This window comes from Thamnophis sirtalis, unplaced genomic scaffold, assembly GCF_051295495.1.
Source record: "Thamnophis sirtalis isolate CommonGarterSnake01/CBP01778 unplaced genomic scaffold, rThaSir2_p1.2 scaffold_13, whole genome shotgun sequence".
NCBI classification, from domain to species: domain Eukaryota; kingdom Metazoa; phylum Chordata; class Lepidosauria; order Squamata; family Natricidae; genus Thamnophis; species Thamnophis sirtalis.
The window spans coordinates 21,222,441-21,239,110 of NW_028261393.1; the positions used below are offsets into that span (position 1 = coordinate 21,222,441).

The 16,670-nt window shown below is 44.8% G+C and overlaps 2 protein-coding genes across 3 annotated transcripts in view; one reads left to right on the forward strand and one right to left on the reverse strand.

The window, feature by feature from the left end:
• The first annotated feature begins 500 nt into the window (after positions 1–500).
• Positions 501–13,407, forward strand: PPT1 (palmitoyl-protein thioesterase 1). The gene is made up of 9 exons (XM_014060446.2): positions 501–640; positions 4,512–4,621; positions 5,359–5,486; positions 6,387–6,457; positions 8,461–8,560; positions 8,800–8,890; positions 9,352–9,450; positions 10,926–10,997; positions 12,531–13,407. Exons 1-9 carry the CDS (start codon positions 526–528, stop codon positions 12,684–12,686), a joined length of 942 nt encoding a protein of 313 aa, XP_013915921.2. The 5' UTR covers positions 501–525; the 3' UTR covers positions 12,687–13,407.
• Positions 13,408–14,600: 1,193 nt separating this feature from the next.
• The window catches only part of CAP1 (cyclase associated actin cytoskeleton regulatory protein 1), a 29,172-nt gene continuing 27,102 nt past the window's right edge, over positions 14,601–16,670 (reverse strand). For both annotated transcript variants that reach the window (XM_087728243.1, XM_087728244.1), the window contains exon 13: positions 14,601–15,999. In XM_087728243.1, the coding sequence (XP_087584369.1) occupies positions 15,916–15,999 (84 nt within the window). In that variant the 3' untranslated portion in view covers positions 14,601–15,915. The remainder of the gene's footprint in view (positions 16,000–16,670) is intronic.

Genomic DNA, 16,670 nt, shown 5'->3' on the forward strand with positions numbered 1-16,670 from the left:
GAGCGTGCCTATGTTTTCCATGGTGCGGCACTGATTCCGGAGCCCATCTGCAGGGGGCAGGGTCCTCGTCTTCCCAGATTCTATTCTATTCTATTCTTCATTCTGTATTCTGTTCTGTTCTATTCTTCATTCCATATTCTCTTCTGTTGTTTTCTTTTCTGTTCTGTTCTATTCTATTCTTCATTCCATATTCTATTCTATTCTATTCTATTCCATTCTTCATTCCATATTCTATTCTATTCCATTCTTCATTCCATATTCTATTCTATTCTTCATTCCATATTCCATTCCATTCCATTCCTCATTCCATATTTTGTTTTATTCTATTCCATTCTTCATTCCATATTCTATTCTATTCTACTCTATTCTATTCGACGAAAAAGCTGTTTCCCAGGGCAAAGCCTGGAAACTACAACTCCCAGAGTGCCTCGGGGGAAAGTGAGGCTCTTCTCCCCCCTCGAGGCCAAGCCGGCGCTGCTATCACATGATACCCCAGCGGGCGGCGGGTCACATGATTCTTGGAGGATGGCGCCGCTCGCGAGGCTGCTGCTTGCGGGGCTCCTGTTACTGGGCGGGCTGGACCGTCGGGGCTCGGGGACCGCTGCCGGTCCGGTGCCGTTGGTCATCTGGCACGGCATGGGTGAGCGAGTTTTTGCGGAGAGGGAAATTCAAAGGGGCTCGGGGGGCGGGGGGGCTCGTCCCTTCCACCTGCAGCATGGTTGGAAGCCGGATCTGCTTGGTTTTGCTTCTGTTTCGCAGTCAAGGCTGGAGATGATGGGGCTTCTCCAACGCTTCTCTACGTCGGGGTTACCTTATAATCAAGCCTTACTTTCGTTAGCCATAATTTTATGCATAAAATCTTGGTCTGCCGCCTCCAGGCGTTTGCAGTCACCGGATGGGTCTCCGTTAAAACAACTTTAAAACCGAAAACCAACCAGTAGGAACCAGTAAATCTTGTTCATCGGACCATTGGTGAAGTCTAGCGCGCCAGTCAGGCAAATCTGAACGCCTTGGCCACTGGACAAAACACCCCCAGGATGGAGGCACATCTGATTGGGTGGGTGGGTCCGTGGTTATTGCAAAATAGGGGAGGGGTCACCAACTTTTCAGACCTCAGGGACCACTAAATTCATAATTTTAAATCCCGAGGACCACTAATATGAACTTTAAAAAAAAAGATGAATAGTATTTAGTGCAATATAAAAAATGAAAATAATTTTTCTGCGGACCACCAAAATTTTCTCACGGACCACCAGTTGGTGACCACTGATATAGAGTGACACCCCCTCCCCAGGGAAGGTGGGTTTTCCATCTCTGCTAATCTCCTTCAGGGGTTCCCTAGCCTCTTCCTATTACAGGTAGTCCTCGACTTACAGCAATTCATTTAGTGACTGTTCAAAGTTACAGTAGCGGTGAAAAATGTGGCTTATGACTGTTTTTCAAAGTTAGGACCTTCGCAGCATCCTCACGATCACATGATCAAAATTCAGACACTTGGCAACTGGTTCATATTTATGACGGTTGCAGTCTCCCTGGGTCATGTGTTCCCTTTTTGCAACCTTCTGACAAGCAAAGTCCACGGGGAAGCTGGATTCACTTCACAACTGGTGGGACTAACTTATCAACTGCAGGATTCACTTAATCACTGCTGCAAGGAAGGTCATAAAATGAGGCAAAACTCACTTAACAACAGTCTCGCTTAGCAATGGAAATTTTGGGTTCAAATGTGATCCTAACTCAAAGATTTACCTGTAGTTTATGGGGCAAGCAGACCCTACCTACATAGCTGGCTGGGGAATTCTGGCTGTTGAAGTCCACCCCTTTTAAAGTTGTCAACATTGGACACCCTGGCCAAAGTAGGGCACTCTACCCTGTCCTACACGTAGTCCCACATGTGTGTGGTAAAAACATTGGGCATAATGTACTGGACAGATACCCAAACTCGTTGGCAGTGGCATTCTAGAATGGTTTAAGGTTAGTCAGTTGCACCCACCCAACCTCCCTCCTATGATTTTGTTTGGGGTGATAAAATTGGAGGTGACTTTTAGTTACACTTCCTCAACCTTGAAAGGAAAAAAAGGGTTTTGCAAAGTGAAATTAAATTTTATTGTTGTACTCATTTTATATATTGTGATTCTGTAAGAGGCACACATATCGTGATGACACATATCGTTTAATGCAGTGTTTTTCAACCTTGGCAACTTGAAGATGTCTGGACTTCAAGTCCCAGAATTCCCCAGCCAGCGAATGCTGGCTGGGGAATTCTGGGAGTTGAAGTCCAGACATCTTCAAGTTGCCAAGGTTGAAAAACACTGGTTTAATGGTCCGTTTCCTTTTTTTCTCTCTCCATATGCTTAGCAGTGGAAGAATGGTGGTGCCTCGGCAAGAATTTATTTGTGCTCACTTAATTGCTCATTGGTAGAAAATTAATTGTGGCAACATCCTTTACATATTTATTTGGAATTAACATAAATGACTTTGAGTTCACGGGAGTTTCTGAATTGATATGAATAGTCAGTTTCATGTGGCAAGCACTAACTTAATATATAATATTGGTGGTATGCACTTAATAGATTCAAATCCTCCAAGGTTGGAATCAAATACTAACTCTGTTATGAAAATATTTTAGTTACAAGAATCACATAGTGGAATTTGGAGGCTGAAATATGAAAGCAGCTGAGGTTTCTTGTTGTAGAAATTGTCTGGCTGGTATAAAAACGAAAGCCATGATGACTAAAGGAAGTTCCTGTTTCTAAAACAGTTTCTTGTTTTTCCCAGCAAAAGAGTTGACTCCTTTATCTTTGGGGGGAGGGGCATATAAAATATGAAATGTGGGAGTGTTTATGAATTGTAAAATGGAAGGTTAGCCTTTCCTTTTAGCGTACAAGTTGACTCATAACTGTAATTGAGCCTGGATGAATAATAGTTATGCAGAGTGTTAATTACCTAACCCACATTCAATTTCATGATTTTTGGGGGGGTTGTGGTTAAGCAAATTATCCTGAACGTTAAGAAAACAGAGCAGTTGTTAAGCAACCCTGTTTATGCAATGCATGTTTCTTGCAGGAATGCTGGTTTCTGGCAAAACATGTCATAAATTGTGCTCATGTGATCGTAGGACATTGCAAAGGGCGCAAGGATACATGCCAGTTGCTAAACGTCCAGCATGTGATCATTGGGTGCGTGTGTAAGAACTGGGTTTACACCCCCCCACACACACACATACGTGCCCCGTGCATGCATGGCAGAGACCCAAAGACCAGCTGGCCGGTGGGAGGCACGGACGCGTGTAGAACAGAGCTGAACTGGAGCAATGGCTTATGTGCCATCAGCTGCATGCTACCTTTTGCACGTGTGCCATAAGTTCACCATCACGGTCCCAGTCTCTGCTCTCAGGAAGACTATTCTCCCCCCTCCAGTTGCTTCTCTGAAAACACTTTTAAGACCTGGACTTAGTGTGCTTGTGGTACCCCTGTTGAGTTTTCTTCATATTGGGAAGTGTTGTGTTGGTCCAGGCAGTCATTTGACTTTTAGTTTTGTTTTTAATACACAACGCTCTCTTTGCAATAGTCTAGAAGAGAACATTTGTAGCTCAGGGTTGAATTGTGGGGTCCTTGGTTCTCTGAGCCTGGTAGTTTTCTTGCAGACATTTCATTATCCAGCTAGATAATTTCGTCAGTGCAAGCACCCAGCACTGATGCTGTTACCTAGTTTGGTAATGAAACATCTACAAAACCTCCACCAAGCTCAGAGAGTGTCAAGGACACCTCATACCCTTTCATGACAAAATTCAGGGTGTGGAGAAGCTTGTCCAACAACCAGGCCATTTTGTGAAATTAGGTTTTTTTTAAATTAAAAAAAAAGTTCTGAGATGGACAGAAATGTAGCAACCTGGATTTGGAAGAGATAGGTATCATGAAGACTAGATCGAATCCATTGATTTCTTTAAAGAAGCAATACTTCAAAAGTTCATCCTTCGTTTTCATAGCCTCTTGTTTTAAGATGGAATTTATTGCACTTACATACTTATTACACATACATACAGGTAGCAAGAAACCAGTAAGTTTATTCAGAACTAGCAATGTTACTGCTTCATATTTGAACTATCTGACTGAATTTTAGAAGAATCTGAACTGGAGATATATATGCCCAAATATGGGAGGAAGCCTACTGCTTCCTTTCTCTGTCTATTGGCTCGTTACAAGAGAGCATCCAGACAGAAACCCAATATTTTTACTGTTGCCTTTGTTACATTTGTGTTGTATTTGTGCTGATAAATATATATATATATATATATATATATATATATATATATATATATATATATATATATATATATATATATATATATATACACATACATACATACATACATACATACATACATACATACATATATATGCTTATTACAGTAATTGACTAAATGCATTAATGCTATTAATAATTAAGAGCCCTAGACAGACAGACACTCTGATTTTCTAAACTTCTCTCTCTTCTTTTTCACATTATAGGAGATAGCTGTTGCAACCCCATAAGCATGGGATATATTAAAAAAATGGTGGAAGAGAAAATCCCAGGAATTTATGTGCTGTCTCTGAAGATAGGCAACAGTTTAATTGACGTGAGTGGATTCATACTATGCATGCTTTCAGCATAGAGATATATGAATTAGATGTTTTCAGACCTTTTCTAAAAGGAAGAGTCGAAGTCTTGGATGCAGAGGGACTGGAGGGTGCTGGAACATGTGCTGGTTTGTACTTGAGCTGGGGGTCTTTTGAATTCTAAACAGTTTGTGCACCTCTAGTTGATTGGGTGCACCAGCTGTCAGCATCATACCAAGAGAGAGAAGTATCCATAAATAAAGGAACTTCAAGTTGCATTATAGAAGGTTATTGAAGCTTATACACAAGAATCTGATCAACCAAAGTTCAATACTTACAGTATATTGGCACCAGATAAGGATCAGCTGAATTCGGAAAGGGTTGGCCTTGCTACGTTTGTGGTAACACAGGGACTCTAAACTGATGACATGTTTAACTCCGTCCTCCCTGCAGCTCTGCCTGTTCTTCTTCTTCTGTTCTTCTACTAAAGTAGTGCACCAGATGTATTTGGGAAGCTGAGCAATATGAGACAAAGGCAGTCCTCTTCTCCCATTATTGCTCCCATGCACCAGGTGTTAGAAGTGTATTTGGAGACTACGCCTTGTCATCAAGGCTGGTAGCTCTTGATAGACCTGTTCTCTAGGACTTTGGAAATCAAACCTTTCTGAACAGGTTTCCTACCCTATCCGTAAGGCCAGCCTATTGAAGGCCGCACAGCTGGCTAGCCACTCTTCATCAACCTCTTGTTTTTCCTTAGGACATGGAGAACAGCTTCTTCATGAATGTCAACAGTCAAGTCAAGAAAGTGTGTGACCAGCTTTCTGAAGATCCTAATCTTCAAGGTGGCTACAATGCCATGGGCTTTTCACAGGGAGGGCAGTTCTTGTAAGTATTTCAAATAGGAAATGACAGAAGACCCTGGAGTGAAGTCAGTGAATGGAATACCCTCGGGTTAGGGGTAGAATTCCTAGTTGCATATCTGAGAATCTTGGATTCAGGCCTTAATATCTCCCATTAAAAAGAAGCAGATGATGAACCGATCTCTTGGAGAGCCATCACACCTCAGAGTAGATCTGTTTGGGATTCTGTTGATCATTCCCCTCATTAAATCAAACCACAATGCCAGCCAAGGGACGCGGTGGCTCAGTGGCTAAGATGCTGAGCTTGTCAATCAGAAAGGTCAGCAGTTCAGCGGTTCGAATCCCTAGTGCCACGTAACAGAGTGACGATAACGGGATGAGCTCCTGTTACTTGTCCCAGCTTCTGCCAACCTAGCAGTTCAAAAGCACGTAAAAATGCAAGTAGAAAAATAGGGACCACCTTTGGTGGGAAGGTAACAGTGTTTCATGCGCCTTTGGCATTTAGCCATGCCAATCACAGGACCACGGAGATGTCTTCGGACAGCACTGGCTCTTCGGCTTTGAAACGAAGATGAGCACCGCCCCCTAGAATCAGGAATGACTAGCACATATGTGCGAGTGGAACCTTTACCTTAATGCCAGCCATGGTAGTTTCTAAAGCATGATTTGTAGCTTTCAGGTTTCTGCTCATGCTGTCAATCATGCCTTATTTTACAAACAGGATTCCCTGAACCCAGCAACAGTTTATGCTGCCCAACCTGGGGCGATATTCTGGAACCAATTCCCATCCCTGTCCTAACTCACACAACACCAGTGATTAATGCTGTACCAGAAAGCTTGAAATTATAACAAGGTGGATTCTGGGTTTTGTTCTTGGGTGGAAGATGTCTTTCGGGTAATGATCTGTTTTTTCCTCCCTCCTTAGGAGAGCGGTGGTGCAAAGATGTCCATCTCCACCTATGTTCAACCTGATTTCCATAGGAGGTCAGCAACAAGGTAGCTCTTTTTTTTCAAAGAAGAGCATAGCTTTAAAAAGGTAAAAAACAGGCTACTTGCAGAGGTGGGATTCAGCCGGTTTGGACCAGTTCGATTGAACTGAATGTTAATTTTAATTTGGTTCACTGAACCAGTACCGTATTTTCACCCATATAACCCGCCCACGCAAATAACCCGCCCACGCATATAACCCGCGGGTTTTCCGGATCGTGTAAAATATCTTCCGTATACCCCGCCCACGCATATAACCCGCCCACGCATATAACCCGCGACGAGTAAGAGAGAAGGGAAACAGCTGAGATGGGGGGGGAAGAAACGGAGAAACAAGCCTGCGCAAGCTGGGGAAGAGGAAAGGAACGGAGGAGAAGGAAACAGCTGAGATCGGGGTGGGGGAAGAAACGGAGAAACAAGCCTGCGCAAGCTGGGGAAGAGGAAAGGAACGGAGGAGAAGGAAACAGCTGAGATCGGGGTGGGGGAAGAAACGGAGAAACAAGCCTGCGCAAGCTGGGGAAGAGGAAAGGAACGGAGGAGAAGGAAACAGCTGAGATCGGGGTGGGGGAAGAAACGGAGAAACAAGCCTGCGCAAGCTGGGGAAGAGGAAAGGAACGGAGGAGAAGGAAACAGCTGAGATCGGGGTGGGGGAAGAAACGGAGAAAGAAGCCTGTGCAAGCCTCCGATCGTGTAAAATATCTTCCGTATACCCCGCCCACGCATATAACCCGCAGGGGGGCGCTGTGCATGTAAAAACCGCATATAACCCGCGGGTTATATGGGTGAAAATACGGTAGTTACAATGACTGGTTGACTCTGCCCCTCCCCTCCCAGGAGTCTCCACGTGGCCCGTTCACCAGGCCAGGTAAGCACAGTGTGAAGGCTTTGTGAGGGTGAAAAATGGACCTCCCAGAAGTTCAGAAACAGGTCTATTTCTGGTCTCTTGGGGAGGCTGTTTTCGCCCTCCTGGAGGCTCAAGGAAAGCCTCTGGAGTCTGGGGAGGGCAAAAAATGGGCCTACCAGAAGTACCGGAAGCGGGTCTGGATGGCTGTGTGTTGCTCACAGGTTTCTTAGTCCTGAAACCCTACCAGAAAACCCCTATTTCCAGCTTCTCAGTCTTATTTCAGGGTTTTCCCAATTTTTGAAGGCTGTGGAACTTGTTCATTATTTTTTTTTTAAAGACACCAATCCAGAATTTGTGCTTAAGAGGCACAGCTCTGGTGATAGAAAACTGGCTGTATCTGTGTTATCTCTGTCCCTCCCTCTTAGTCTCTCATGGATCCCTGTCAAGCTCCCATGGGATTCCGCTGGAGAAACTCTGCTCCAGTGGGCGTTAAACCTGAACTGCAGGTTTACTAGGGTGGGCCCTGAGATCTTTGTCCAAACTTGCTGTTTTTGATTTAAAACTCAATTTACTGGATTTTAATTTCTCAACGTTACTTGGCAAACACAAAATCTGATTTCTCTATTTTAATTATTATTTTTTAAGTTGAAAGATCCTGAACACAGAACAGAACAGAATAACAGAGTTTGGAGGGACCTTGTAGGTCTTCTAGTCCAGTAATTCTGATAAATAATTCCTGACAGAGAATACTTGGAATTTACTCCCTTACAGCAATAATTTAATTTTTCCCATCTATGTAATTTCATTTCTAAGCTTCTGTGTGTTTAGGCCAGAATTAGACAACATGTGACTCTGAATTAATTTTTTTTAGTGATCCCTCCTCCTGAAATTATATTGCTGATGTTTGGTGGGAAACCAGTAAAGAACTCTTGAGAGCACAATTTTCTGCACAATTTCAAAAGGAAAGAATAGAAAAATGTGTTGGGCCAGGTATTGGATAGATTGTGCATACCTAGAAAAATGGGGACTTCATGAACCCCATTCCTTGCTAACTTGAACTTTTTCCAAAGTCTTAACATCTTTTTTGTAGTATGGTGACCAAAATTGGTTGCAGTATTCCAGGTGTGCCCTTATTAGGGTTTTCTAAACGTCTCTCTTCCTGCTGCAGGTGTGTTTGGTTTCCCACACTGCCCTGGGGAGAGCTCGCATATCTGTGATTGGTTGAGAAAAGTGCTGGATATTGCTTACACAGATGCAATTCAGCAGCGGTGAGTTTGGCTTTTCCAGGAGATTGTCTGTCTGTCTGTCTGTCTGTCTGTCTGTGTCTGTCTGTCTGTCTGTCTGTCTGTATCTATCTATCTATCTATCTATCTATCTATCTATCTATCTATCTATCTATCTATCTATCTATCTATCATCTCTCTCTCTCATCTATTGAGATATATATGGGGAAAATTGAAAAGCTCTTTTATGATTTGGGGTTTGCCCTGTTCTCTCTCTGCCACAGCCTAGTCCAGGCACAATACTGGCATGATCCGGTGAACGAGAAGGAATACCGCAGAAGCAGTCTCTTCTTGGCTGACATCAACCAGGAGCGGGTAGGCCAAACTCTCTAACCAATGCAAAACATGACTAGGCTATTCCGATTCACATGTTACATTTTAAAATGCTTCTTTGCTAGAAAACGAGCCACAGGCAGCATATAAGTTTCATAATTAAAATAAATGAGTGAGTGACTGGGAATGAATCAACCGACCACAGCTTAGCAGACAAGCAAACTCGGGTGCTCTAAACCAAGGCTCTCCAACATTGGCAACTTTAAGACTTGTGGACTTCAACTCCAAGAAAAATCAGCTGGTCTGTGTGGACGGGGCGAGCGAGCCAGAGAGTGAAATGTATAGGACAGAATAGCACGGGGGTGGGCAGGCGGGGCCAGCTGGTGGTCGGAACTACTGGTTCGGGCATAACTGGTCCAAACCTCTGGTTGTATTGTAGAATCTGATTATTTTTTGCCATTAACACTGTTTTGAAATTCATCTTTCCCTGCCTGTTTGTCCAGGTCATCAATGAGACTTACAAGAAAAACCTGATGACCCTGAAAAAGTTTGTGATGGTGCGGTTCCTCAATGACACCATGGTAGATCCCCCGGTCTCTGAGGTGAGCAGCTCAGAGGGGTGCAGTGCTACAAAAGTTGTGCCCATCTGAAAATCAAAATAGGATTTAACTTGTCCCCCCCCCCCCCCAAAAGCAGTTCTTAATCAAAAACAAAAACAAAAAACCGTACAGGTAGCCCTCAAATTATGACCACAATTTGGACCAGAATTTCCAGTTAAGCAAGGTGGTGGTTAAACTGAGTCGCAACTGATTTTATGACCTTTTGTGCCAGGATTGTTAAGAGAATCATTCCAGTTGCTAAGTAAATTAGGTGGTTGTTGAGTGAATTCAACTTTCCCCTTTGCTTATTCATGACTTTGCTTATTTGTGTTCTGACCCAGCCTTAGCAGAACGAAGAAACAGATTTCTTGTCCCGAAAAAAACCCTCTTTCTTTAGCTACTGTGAATTGAGGCATTCACACACAGAAAAGTCCAGGCAATAATCCTTCCAAGGGTTAATTGCAGTAACAGACCTTATCAGTCTTTGGATAATTGCCAAACCAAGAGCTTCCAGTCACAAAGCTGTAAATTAATTCCTGGCAAGCAGTCTGTGAGGCACATAAGAGAATCTTCTGAAAGAAATACGAACTGTTGTCTCCTGCAACCACCACTCCCCTTTTGCTTCTATTTATTCCCCAGCCAGGGAAGGGCCATTCAGCATCCATGGGTGCCTTTCTTCCCTCAGTTGTTCTCCCCTCTTGACAGCTCTGCGCATACGTGCATCTGGAACAGGCCCCAGCTGTTCTTCTCCACTTATCTACAACACCGAAAGCAGCTGGGAAATGTTGGATGGCCCTGGCTCTATCTCTGCTTCTGACACAGAGCATCTATCAGAGCCTTCCCCAGGGTCCAGGATTGGCCCAAGTTCCTCCCCAGCCTCCTCATCGTCTGAGTCTGCCACCAGCTCTGCTGGCAGCTGGCAGGCCACAACAGTTTGACTTCAGTTGTTGGAAACCAGCTGGGAAGATGGCAAATGGTGATCCCCTGGGAAGCTGCAACCATCATAATATATCCTGGTTGCCAAGTATCCAAATTTTGATATTTGTGACTATGGGGATGCTGCGATGGTAATTAGGGGTAAAGACTGGTCACGTGTCACTTTTCTCAGGGGTGTTGTAGCTTTGAACAAATGAATGGTTGGACGTCAAGGACCACCTGTGATCCTTTTGAGTACAGTGTTTTCAGACATGGTATTCTGGCAAGTCTCCCCTTTTGGGATGTAGGGGATTTATTGCTTTTCTCCCTCTCCCACTTTTGGGAATCCAGCTCCAATCACTAGAAGTCCTCCTTAGCAGAAGAAACACAGGGATGCCTCTTAGCTGCTTCAAGGGATTGGCCACCACAATAAAGAAGCTTCTTGGATGAGAAGCAAAACATCTTCAAAGAGAAACCAGAAAGTCCAGTTGTCTCTTGAAAAAACCATCTTTGGGATCACAATAAATACATTTTCATGCTTTCTTCTTCTCTTTCCTTTCAAGTGGTTTGGTTACTACCGGAGCGGCCAGACTAAAGAGACCATTCCTCTTCAAGAGACTACGCTCTACACAGAGGTAATTGCCCTGAGTGTTGCACTCTTTCCTTTGAATGACTGAAAACTCAATTTAGCTTGAAACAAACATCCCATCTGTTACAGGTGTTATGTCCGCCTTGTATGCAGCTATATTCCTCTCTAGCATTCATCTCCATTGTTTTCTGATGCATTTCTTGCCTCTCTAGGATGTACCTCTATCTGCTTCTATGAGGCACTGCCTGTTCCGTGTGTGTGTGTGTGTGTGTGTGTGTGAGTGTGTGTGATGTAGCATTTTTAACTGCATTTTTATTAAATGTATCAGGAGAATCCCTGGAACTGTTAGCGAACCTTTTCGACAGCAAGTGCTGAAACAAGAGTGCAGGCAGGCGGGGGAGCATCGGAAACTGGAAGAGCAGCTCCCCATGTGAGCATTGGGAAGCTGAGCTTCCATTTTCCAGCGTGTACAAGCGTGCCGGTCACCTGGCCTTCTGGTTTCTGGTGTGCATGCATGCACAAAAAGCAGCTGGAAACCAGAAGACTGGCCCGTGCATGCACGCCAGGGAGCTGCTTTTCTGGTTTCCGGTGCTCCCACGCATCCACGCAAGAACCCAGAAGAGCAACAGGCGACAGCTGCTATGCCCAGAGAGATGGCTCTGCATGCCACTTCCAGCACACGTGTCATAGGTTCGCCATCACGAAAGATAGAAAGCATGAACAATCCAATGAATTGCTCAATTAAGCCAAGCATCTTGGTTACACCCTAAATGTTATGGCAGAATGTGGTTGGCTGGGTTAGGGTGTGAATGTTGCCATTGTCTCCTTGTTTAATTTCCGATTACCGTATTTTTCAGAGTATAAGACGCACCAAGGTTTTGAAGAGGCAAATTAAAAAAGTTTTTGCACTCTGCAAACCTTCCAAAAATGGCCCGGTTTTTTTTCCAAAAAAAGAGGCATGAATAGCCTTTAGGGGGCTTGCAGTGCTCCTGGGGAGTGTCCCCCCAAAATGAGCAAAAATGGCCTGTTTTTTGTGAAAATGGCTCCGTTTTTCATCAAAGAAATTGCATACATAGCCTTTAGGAGGCTTAGAGTACTCCTGGGGGCTGGGGGAGGGGCGGGAATTGAGCAAAAACAGCCCGTTGTTCACTCATTTCTGCCCTCCTCACCTCGGGAGCACTCTGAAAGCCTCCTAAAAGCTATGCAAGGTCATTTTGGTGAAGGGGGCGGGGTTTCAGGAGGCAAAAAATGCTGTATTCGATGTATAAGACGCAACCAGATTTCAGCCTCTTTTTTTGAGGGAAAAAGGTGCGTCTTTTTTTTTTGTTTATTGAAAATTTTTGAAAAAAAAACTTACAAATGTTTACCTCCCTCCTCCTACCCTCCCCCCCCAACCTTCCCCCCCCCCTGACTTCCCAGAACCAATACAGGGTATAAATCTTTAACAAAGATATTCTAAAATAAACTTTAAAAAAAGTTAGTATCATCTTTCATTTGAGCTTTAACTCCTCTTTGTGTCTTATAGTCTGAAAAATACGGTAAATGTTTCTCGCTTTAACTGGCACATTCCCTTTTTCAGGATCGTTTGGGCCTGAAGGAAATGGACAAAGCAGGAAAGCTGGTGTTCCTTCAGGCAGAAGGAGACCATCTCCGCTTTTCCAAAGACTGGTTCTTCAAGAACATCATGCCATATCTAAGCGATGCTGGTGATGAGAGTTGGGCTGTTCTAGCGTAGAGTTTGGGGGTTGGAGGTGATCTCCATGGCAAGGTGAGATATGTCCCATAGTCAGCTATCCTGAAAGACGGGCTCTTTCTACTAACCTTGCTAGGCTATTGTTCCGTTTCAGGATTAACAGTTAGTCATGTTCAACTGAAAGTATTTCAATTTTTTTCAAAACCCAACCTGGCCTTGTCTCCAGGATCTGCCTGCTGCAGATATTAAATCATCTGTCACCTGATAGCATGGTATTTGTATTGCCACAATGGAGCCGGTCCCCAAGGCTCGGGGGAGGGTGTAATTGATACCATTCGCACGGTGTGAAATTCCCACCAGGTGCGTGTGATACGGGTTGTGTTCAACAGAGGGACCACTTCTGTGATCTTGTTGAAGTGTCAAGTGTAAAGAAATTCAAAAGGAACTGTTCAATGCCATTTTGTAGTTGCTCTGAATGGAGATATTGAGTAGGTTTAAATAGGGGCTGCATTCTGAATGAAGCATGGTGGGGTGAGGTGTTTCCGCAGCTGAGATTTTTCTCTGAAAACTGTTGAGCTTTGATGGGTGGGAAGGCTGTCAGTGCTGGAAGGAATTCTGATAGAAAAGCCATTGGTTAGATTTTCCAAAATGGGGCAGAAGGTTTAAAATATGATGTTGAAATCATATTAATTTATACTTTCTTTGGGTTTACAAGAATATTTTTGCAACTTGACATGGTCTAATAAACAAGTCTTAATTTAAATTGCATTGGTGGTAACTTCTGGGCTAGAGTGACTTACCTACACATCATCTCTAGGTACTTATACTTGACAATTTGGGTGTGTAGGTGTTCAGGGAGGGGTATCACCCCCTGGTATAGGGGCACTTCGTGTCCTTTTAGGGCAGCTTTTGGGGTGGCTCATCCACCTTTGGTGCCCACCTGTTATTCAGCTCTCTCCTGTGGCTCCTAGTAACTGTAGCATGTGCAAGCAGCTACACCCCAGGCAACAGCTTTGATAGGCTGGCCAAACCAGATTGAGAGTAACCGTTGGGTCATTGACCTTCGGTGAGATAGGGACTTGTCTATCCCGAGCTTATGAAGACAGATTCCAGCGGACTGAGGGGATGAAACCTACTAGAATAGGACAACGGTCAGGAAGGCAGTCTCTGCAAACAATGTGGTGTGCTAGGAGCACGGCAAGACACGAAAGATACCCTGGTCGATCACTGCACTCGGCCCATCTCCTACTGTCTTGACTCTTGTCCTGCTCTTGGAGCAAGATGGAATCTGGGAAGAGAGAGAGAGGCTGACTCTGCGCACCTCTCCCTCACTCTAATCCAATTCATGCGCAAGTCTTGACATCCCCTCAATTAGATGTCAAGGTCCTCTTCAAATACAATGGATGAACATCACTTGACAATTGCACTTTCTGTAATTCCACGGAGCATTACAGCATAAGCTAGGACTGGCTTGACACTGTTGGGAGACTAACCAAGTGCTTCCAACCTTGAAAGTATCTGGACTTCAACTCCCAGAATTCCCTAGCCAGTATTGGGCTGAGCCTGACACTCATCCAGGCAGTTTAAAAACCCTACAAGGCCTGGAGCAGGAGATAAGTATTCTGGCGAGAATTATAGAAAACCAACAATGTAACATGAGCGGCAGAGGGGGTATTCAGCAGGTTCTGACCAGTTCTGGAGAACCAGTAGCGGAAATTTTGAATAGTTTGGAGAACTGGTAAATGCCATCTTTTGACTGGCCCTGCTCCCATCTATCCTCTGCCTCCCAAGTCCCAGCTGATCGGGAGGGAATGGGGATTTTGCAGTAACCTTCCCGTGCCACGCTCACCAAGCCACACCACGCCCACAGAACTGGTATTAAATTTTTTTGAATCCCACCACTGATGAGCGGTCAGCTCTAAAGACACTTGTGGCAAGCTTAGTAAAAGATCACACTTTATGAGCAACTTGGCATTAACTTTATTCTATCTTCAGTATAATTTTAAGTACATAAGAAAGATTTATTTTATATTCCACAAGCCTCAGGAGAGAAGTGAGAGTCACAGGACAGTTTCAAAATAAAGAGTTGCATATCTTCCATTAAATTTTCAAGTGGAAAACTCAAAACGTGGCAAAAAAAGAGGGGCGGGGGGAAAGGGACTATCTGCATTACTACAGTTAGACAGGCAGCTCCCTGTGGTGGGTCATTACAGTACCATGCCTTCAACTTGGGCACGATCACCAGAGTGCTGTGTGACACGAAACTTTCTGCCGAGCAGTAGGGAGAGAGGGAGAGCTAGCTAAAGAGAGGGGGTTGCCCAAATGCTATGGGGATATAATCAATGCCAGCGAGCAATAGAACCAAACCACCATGGAATTGTGCTTACAAACAATTAAATACTTCTCTTGGAATGGAGAATTAATTCTGCCCGGGGGGTGGGTGGTGGGTAACACAAGCCAATACAGATTCTGGGGAAAACTGTCCTGGAAGACTGAACAGTGTTCATTTGTTCAAAAGAGGCCTCTTGGGTACAATTTTCCCTTTGTAGGAGGGCTTGAATGGAAGGGGTGGAGGGGGGCAGCTTTTGAACTGCTGGACAGGTGCCCAGGAAGGAGAATTTGTTCCAATCTCATGGCACCTGTATCCCGAGGCAATTTCCCCCCTTCCCCTACATCATGGCACAACACAGAATTTACACGGACAACACAGGAAGGGGGAAACAGGAGGGAGGAGGAATGTTACACATCCCATTTTCAGCCTTTGGTCCAGCAAAGCTATTCTCAGCGTCTCTTGGTGAGATTAGTTGAACAAAAATAATTCCCTTGGATTTTCCTCAATTTATGCCTGTCAAGCATACTTCATACTACAAAGGGAGGGGGGAGGTACCATATCCTGATAGAAACTTTACCCCCTTCTCCCAACGTTCCTCATTTAAGAGGCACTCCTTGGTGCCTGCCTGCTTTGACACTTACATCGATTGGGCAAGACGGGTGTTGCTTGACCAAGGGAGGGGAGGGGGGAGTGAATGCCGCACCTTCCTGCCAGTCAAGGGAGAGGATGGAATGAACCTGCCCACCCTACCCCGAATCCCAGCCTGAGGTATTTTCAGTGAGGGGAGGGGTAGCAGGATTTTCAGAAGACAGAAGCAGACTTAAGAGTTGGGGGGAAAAAATATGGGACAAGGAATCTCAAAGCCAGACCCCAGAAAGCATTTTTTTTTGTTCCACAGTGATGGTAGAGGAAGGGGAGGTCGTGAAGCACCAGGCCGTCTTATCCGGCGATTTCCGTCACCGTGGTGACCAGCTTCCGCCCATTCCACTGTGTCTTGAATTGTTCGGGGACAGGAAATTCGTTCTGGGGAAACAAAACATAGACGCCATTGATTGGTGTGTAGAAGATAAGACATCCCTGGTGCTGAGGACACCTCCGTCTCTGGGCATAGCCCCCCCCCCCCCCAACCTGTGGGTTGCACCTTCCATAATTTTGCAAGGTTCCTAATACATCCAATTTATAGGCCGCTTCCCATAGTAGAGGAGCAGTGGTGGGTTGCAGGTGGTACGTTCCAGGGTCCACCCGCCCGCCTGAGCTCCTTGCCTCTGCTTTAAGCTTTTGGTACTTCCGCGCACGGCGCCTACACGATGCTCCGCCGAGCAGCTGGAGCGTCGCAGGCAAGTACAACGCATGCGTGCACCTTGCGCGTCCACCTGGGTGATGCCGGGGCTGTTCCAACCGGTACGGTTGAAACGGAATCCGGAACCCACCATTGTAGAGGAGCAGCTGAGCCACCTGACATTTGGGGGAAGCCCCAAAACACTAAATTTTCTTCCTTCAGCAACAGTATTGGATGATATAGTGTGACAGAAGGCAAGTATTTTCCCCAGCAATCAATGGGGTTAATCTGCATTGGTAATAAAACTGCAAAGAAACTTATTGGCACGATATCTTCCTATCTCCCAAAGTACAGGCAGTCCCCGGGTTAAGTGAGTTCTCTTCCCAGCTCTGCCTTTAATTTGAATTTGTATAAA

Bases quoted from the DNA above. Each gene is read 5' to 3' on its own strand.
- PPT1 (XM_014060446.2), top strand. From the start codon at position 526: ATGGCGCCGCTCGCGAGGCTGCTGCTTGCGGGGCTCCTGTTACTGGGC. The intron at 8,561-8,799 runs GTGAGTTTGGCT...TCTCTGCCACAG, and splicing joins ACAGATGCAATTCAGCAGCG to CCTAGTCCAGGCACAATACT. The intron at 9,451-10,925 runs GTGAGCAGCTCA...TTTCCTTTCAAG, and splicing joins TAGATCCCCCGGTCTCTGAG to TGGTTTGGTTACTACCGGAG.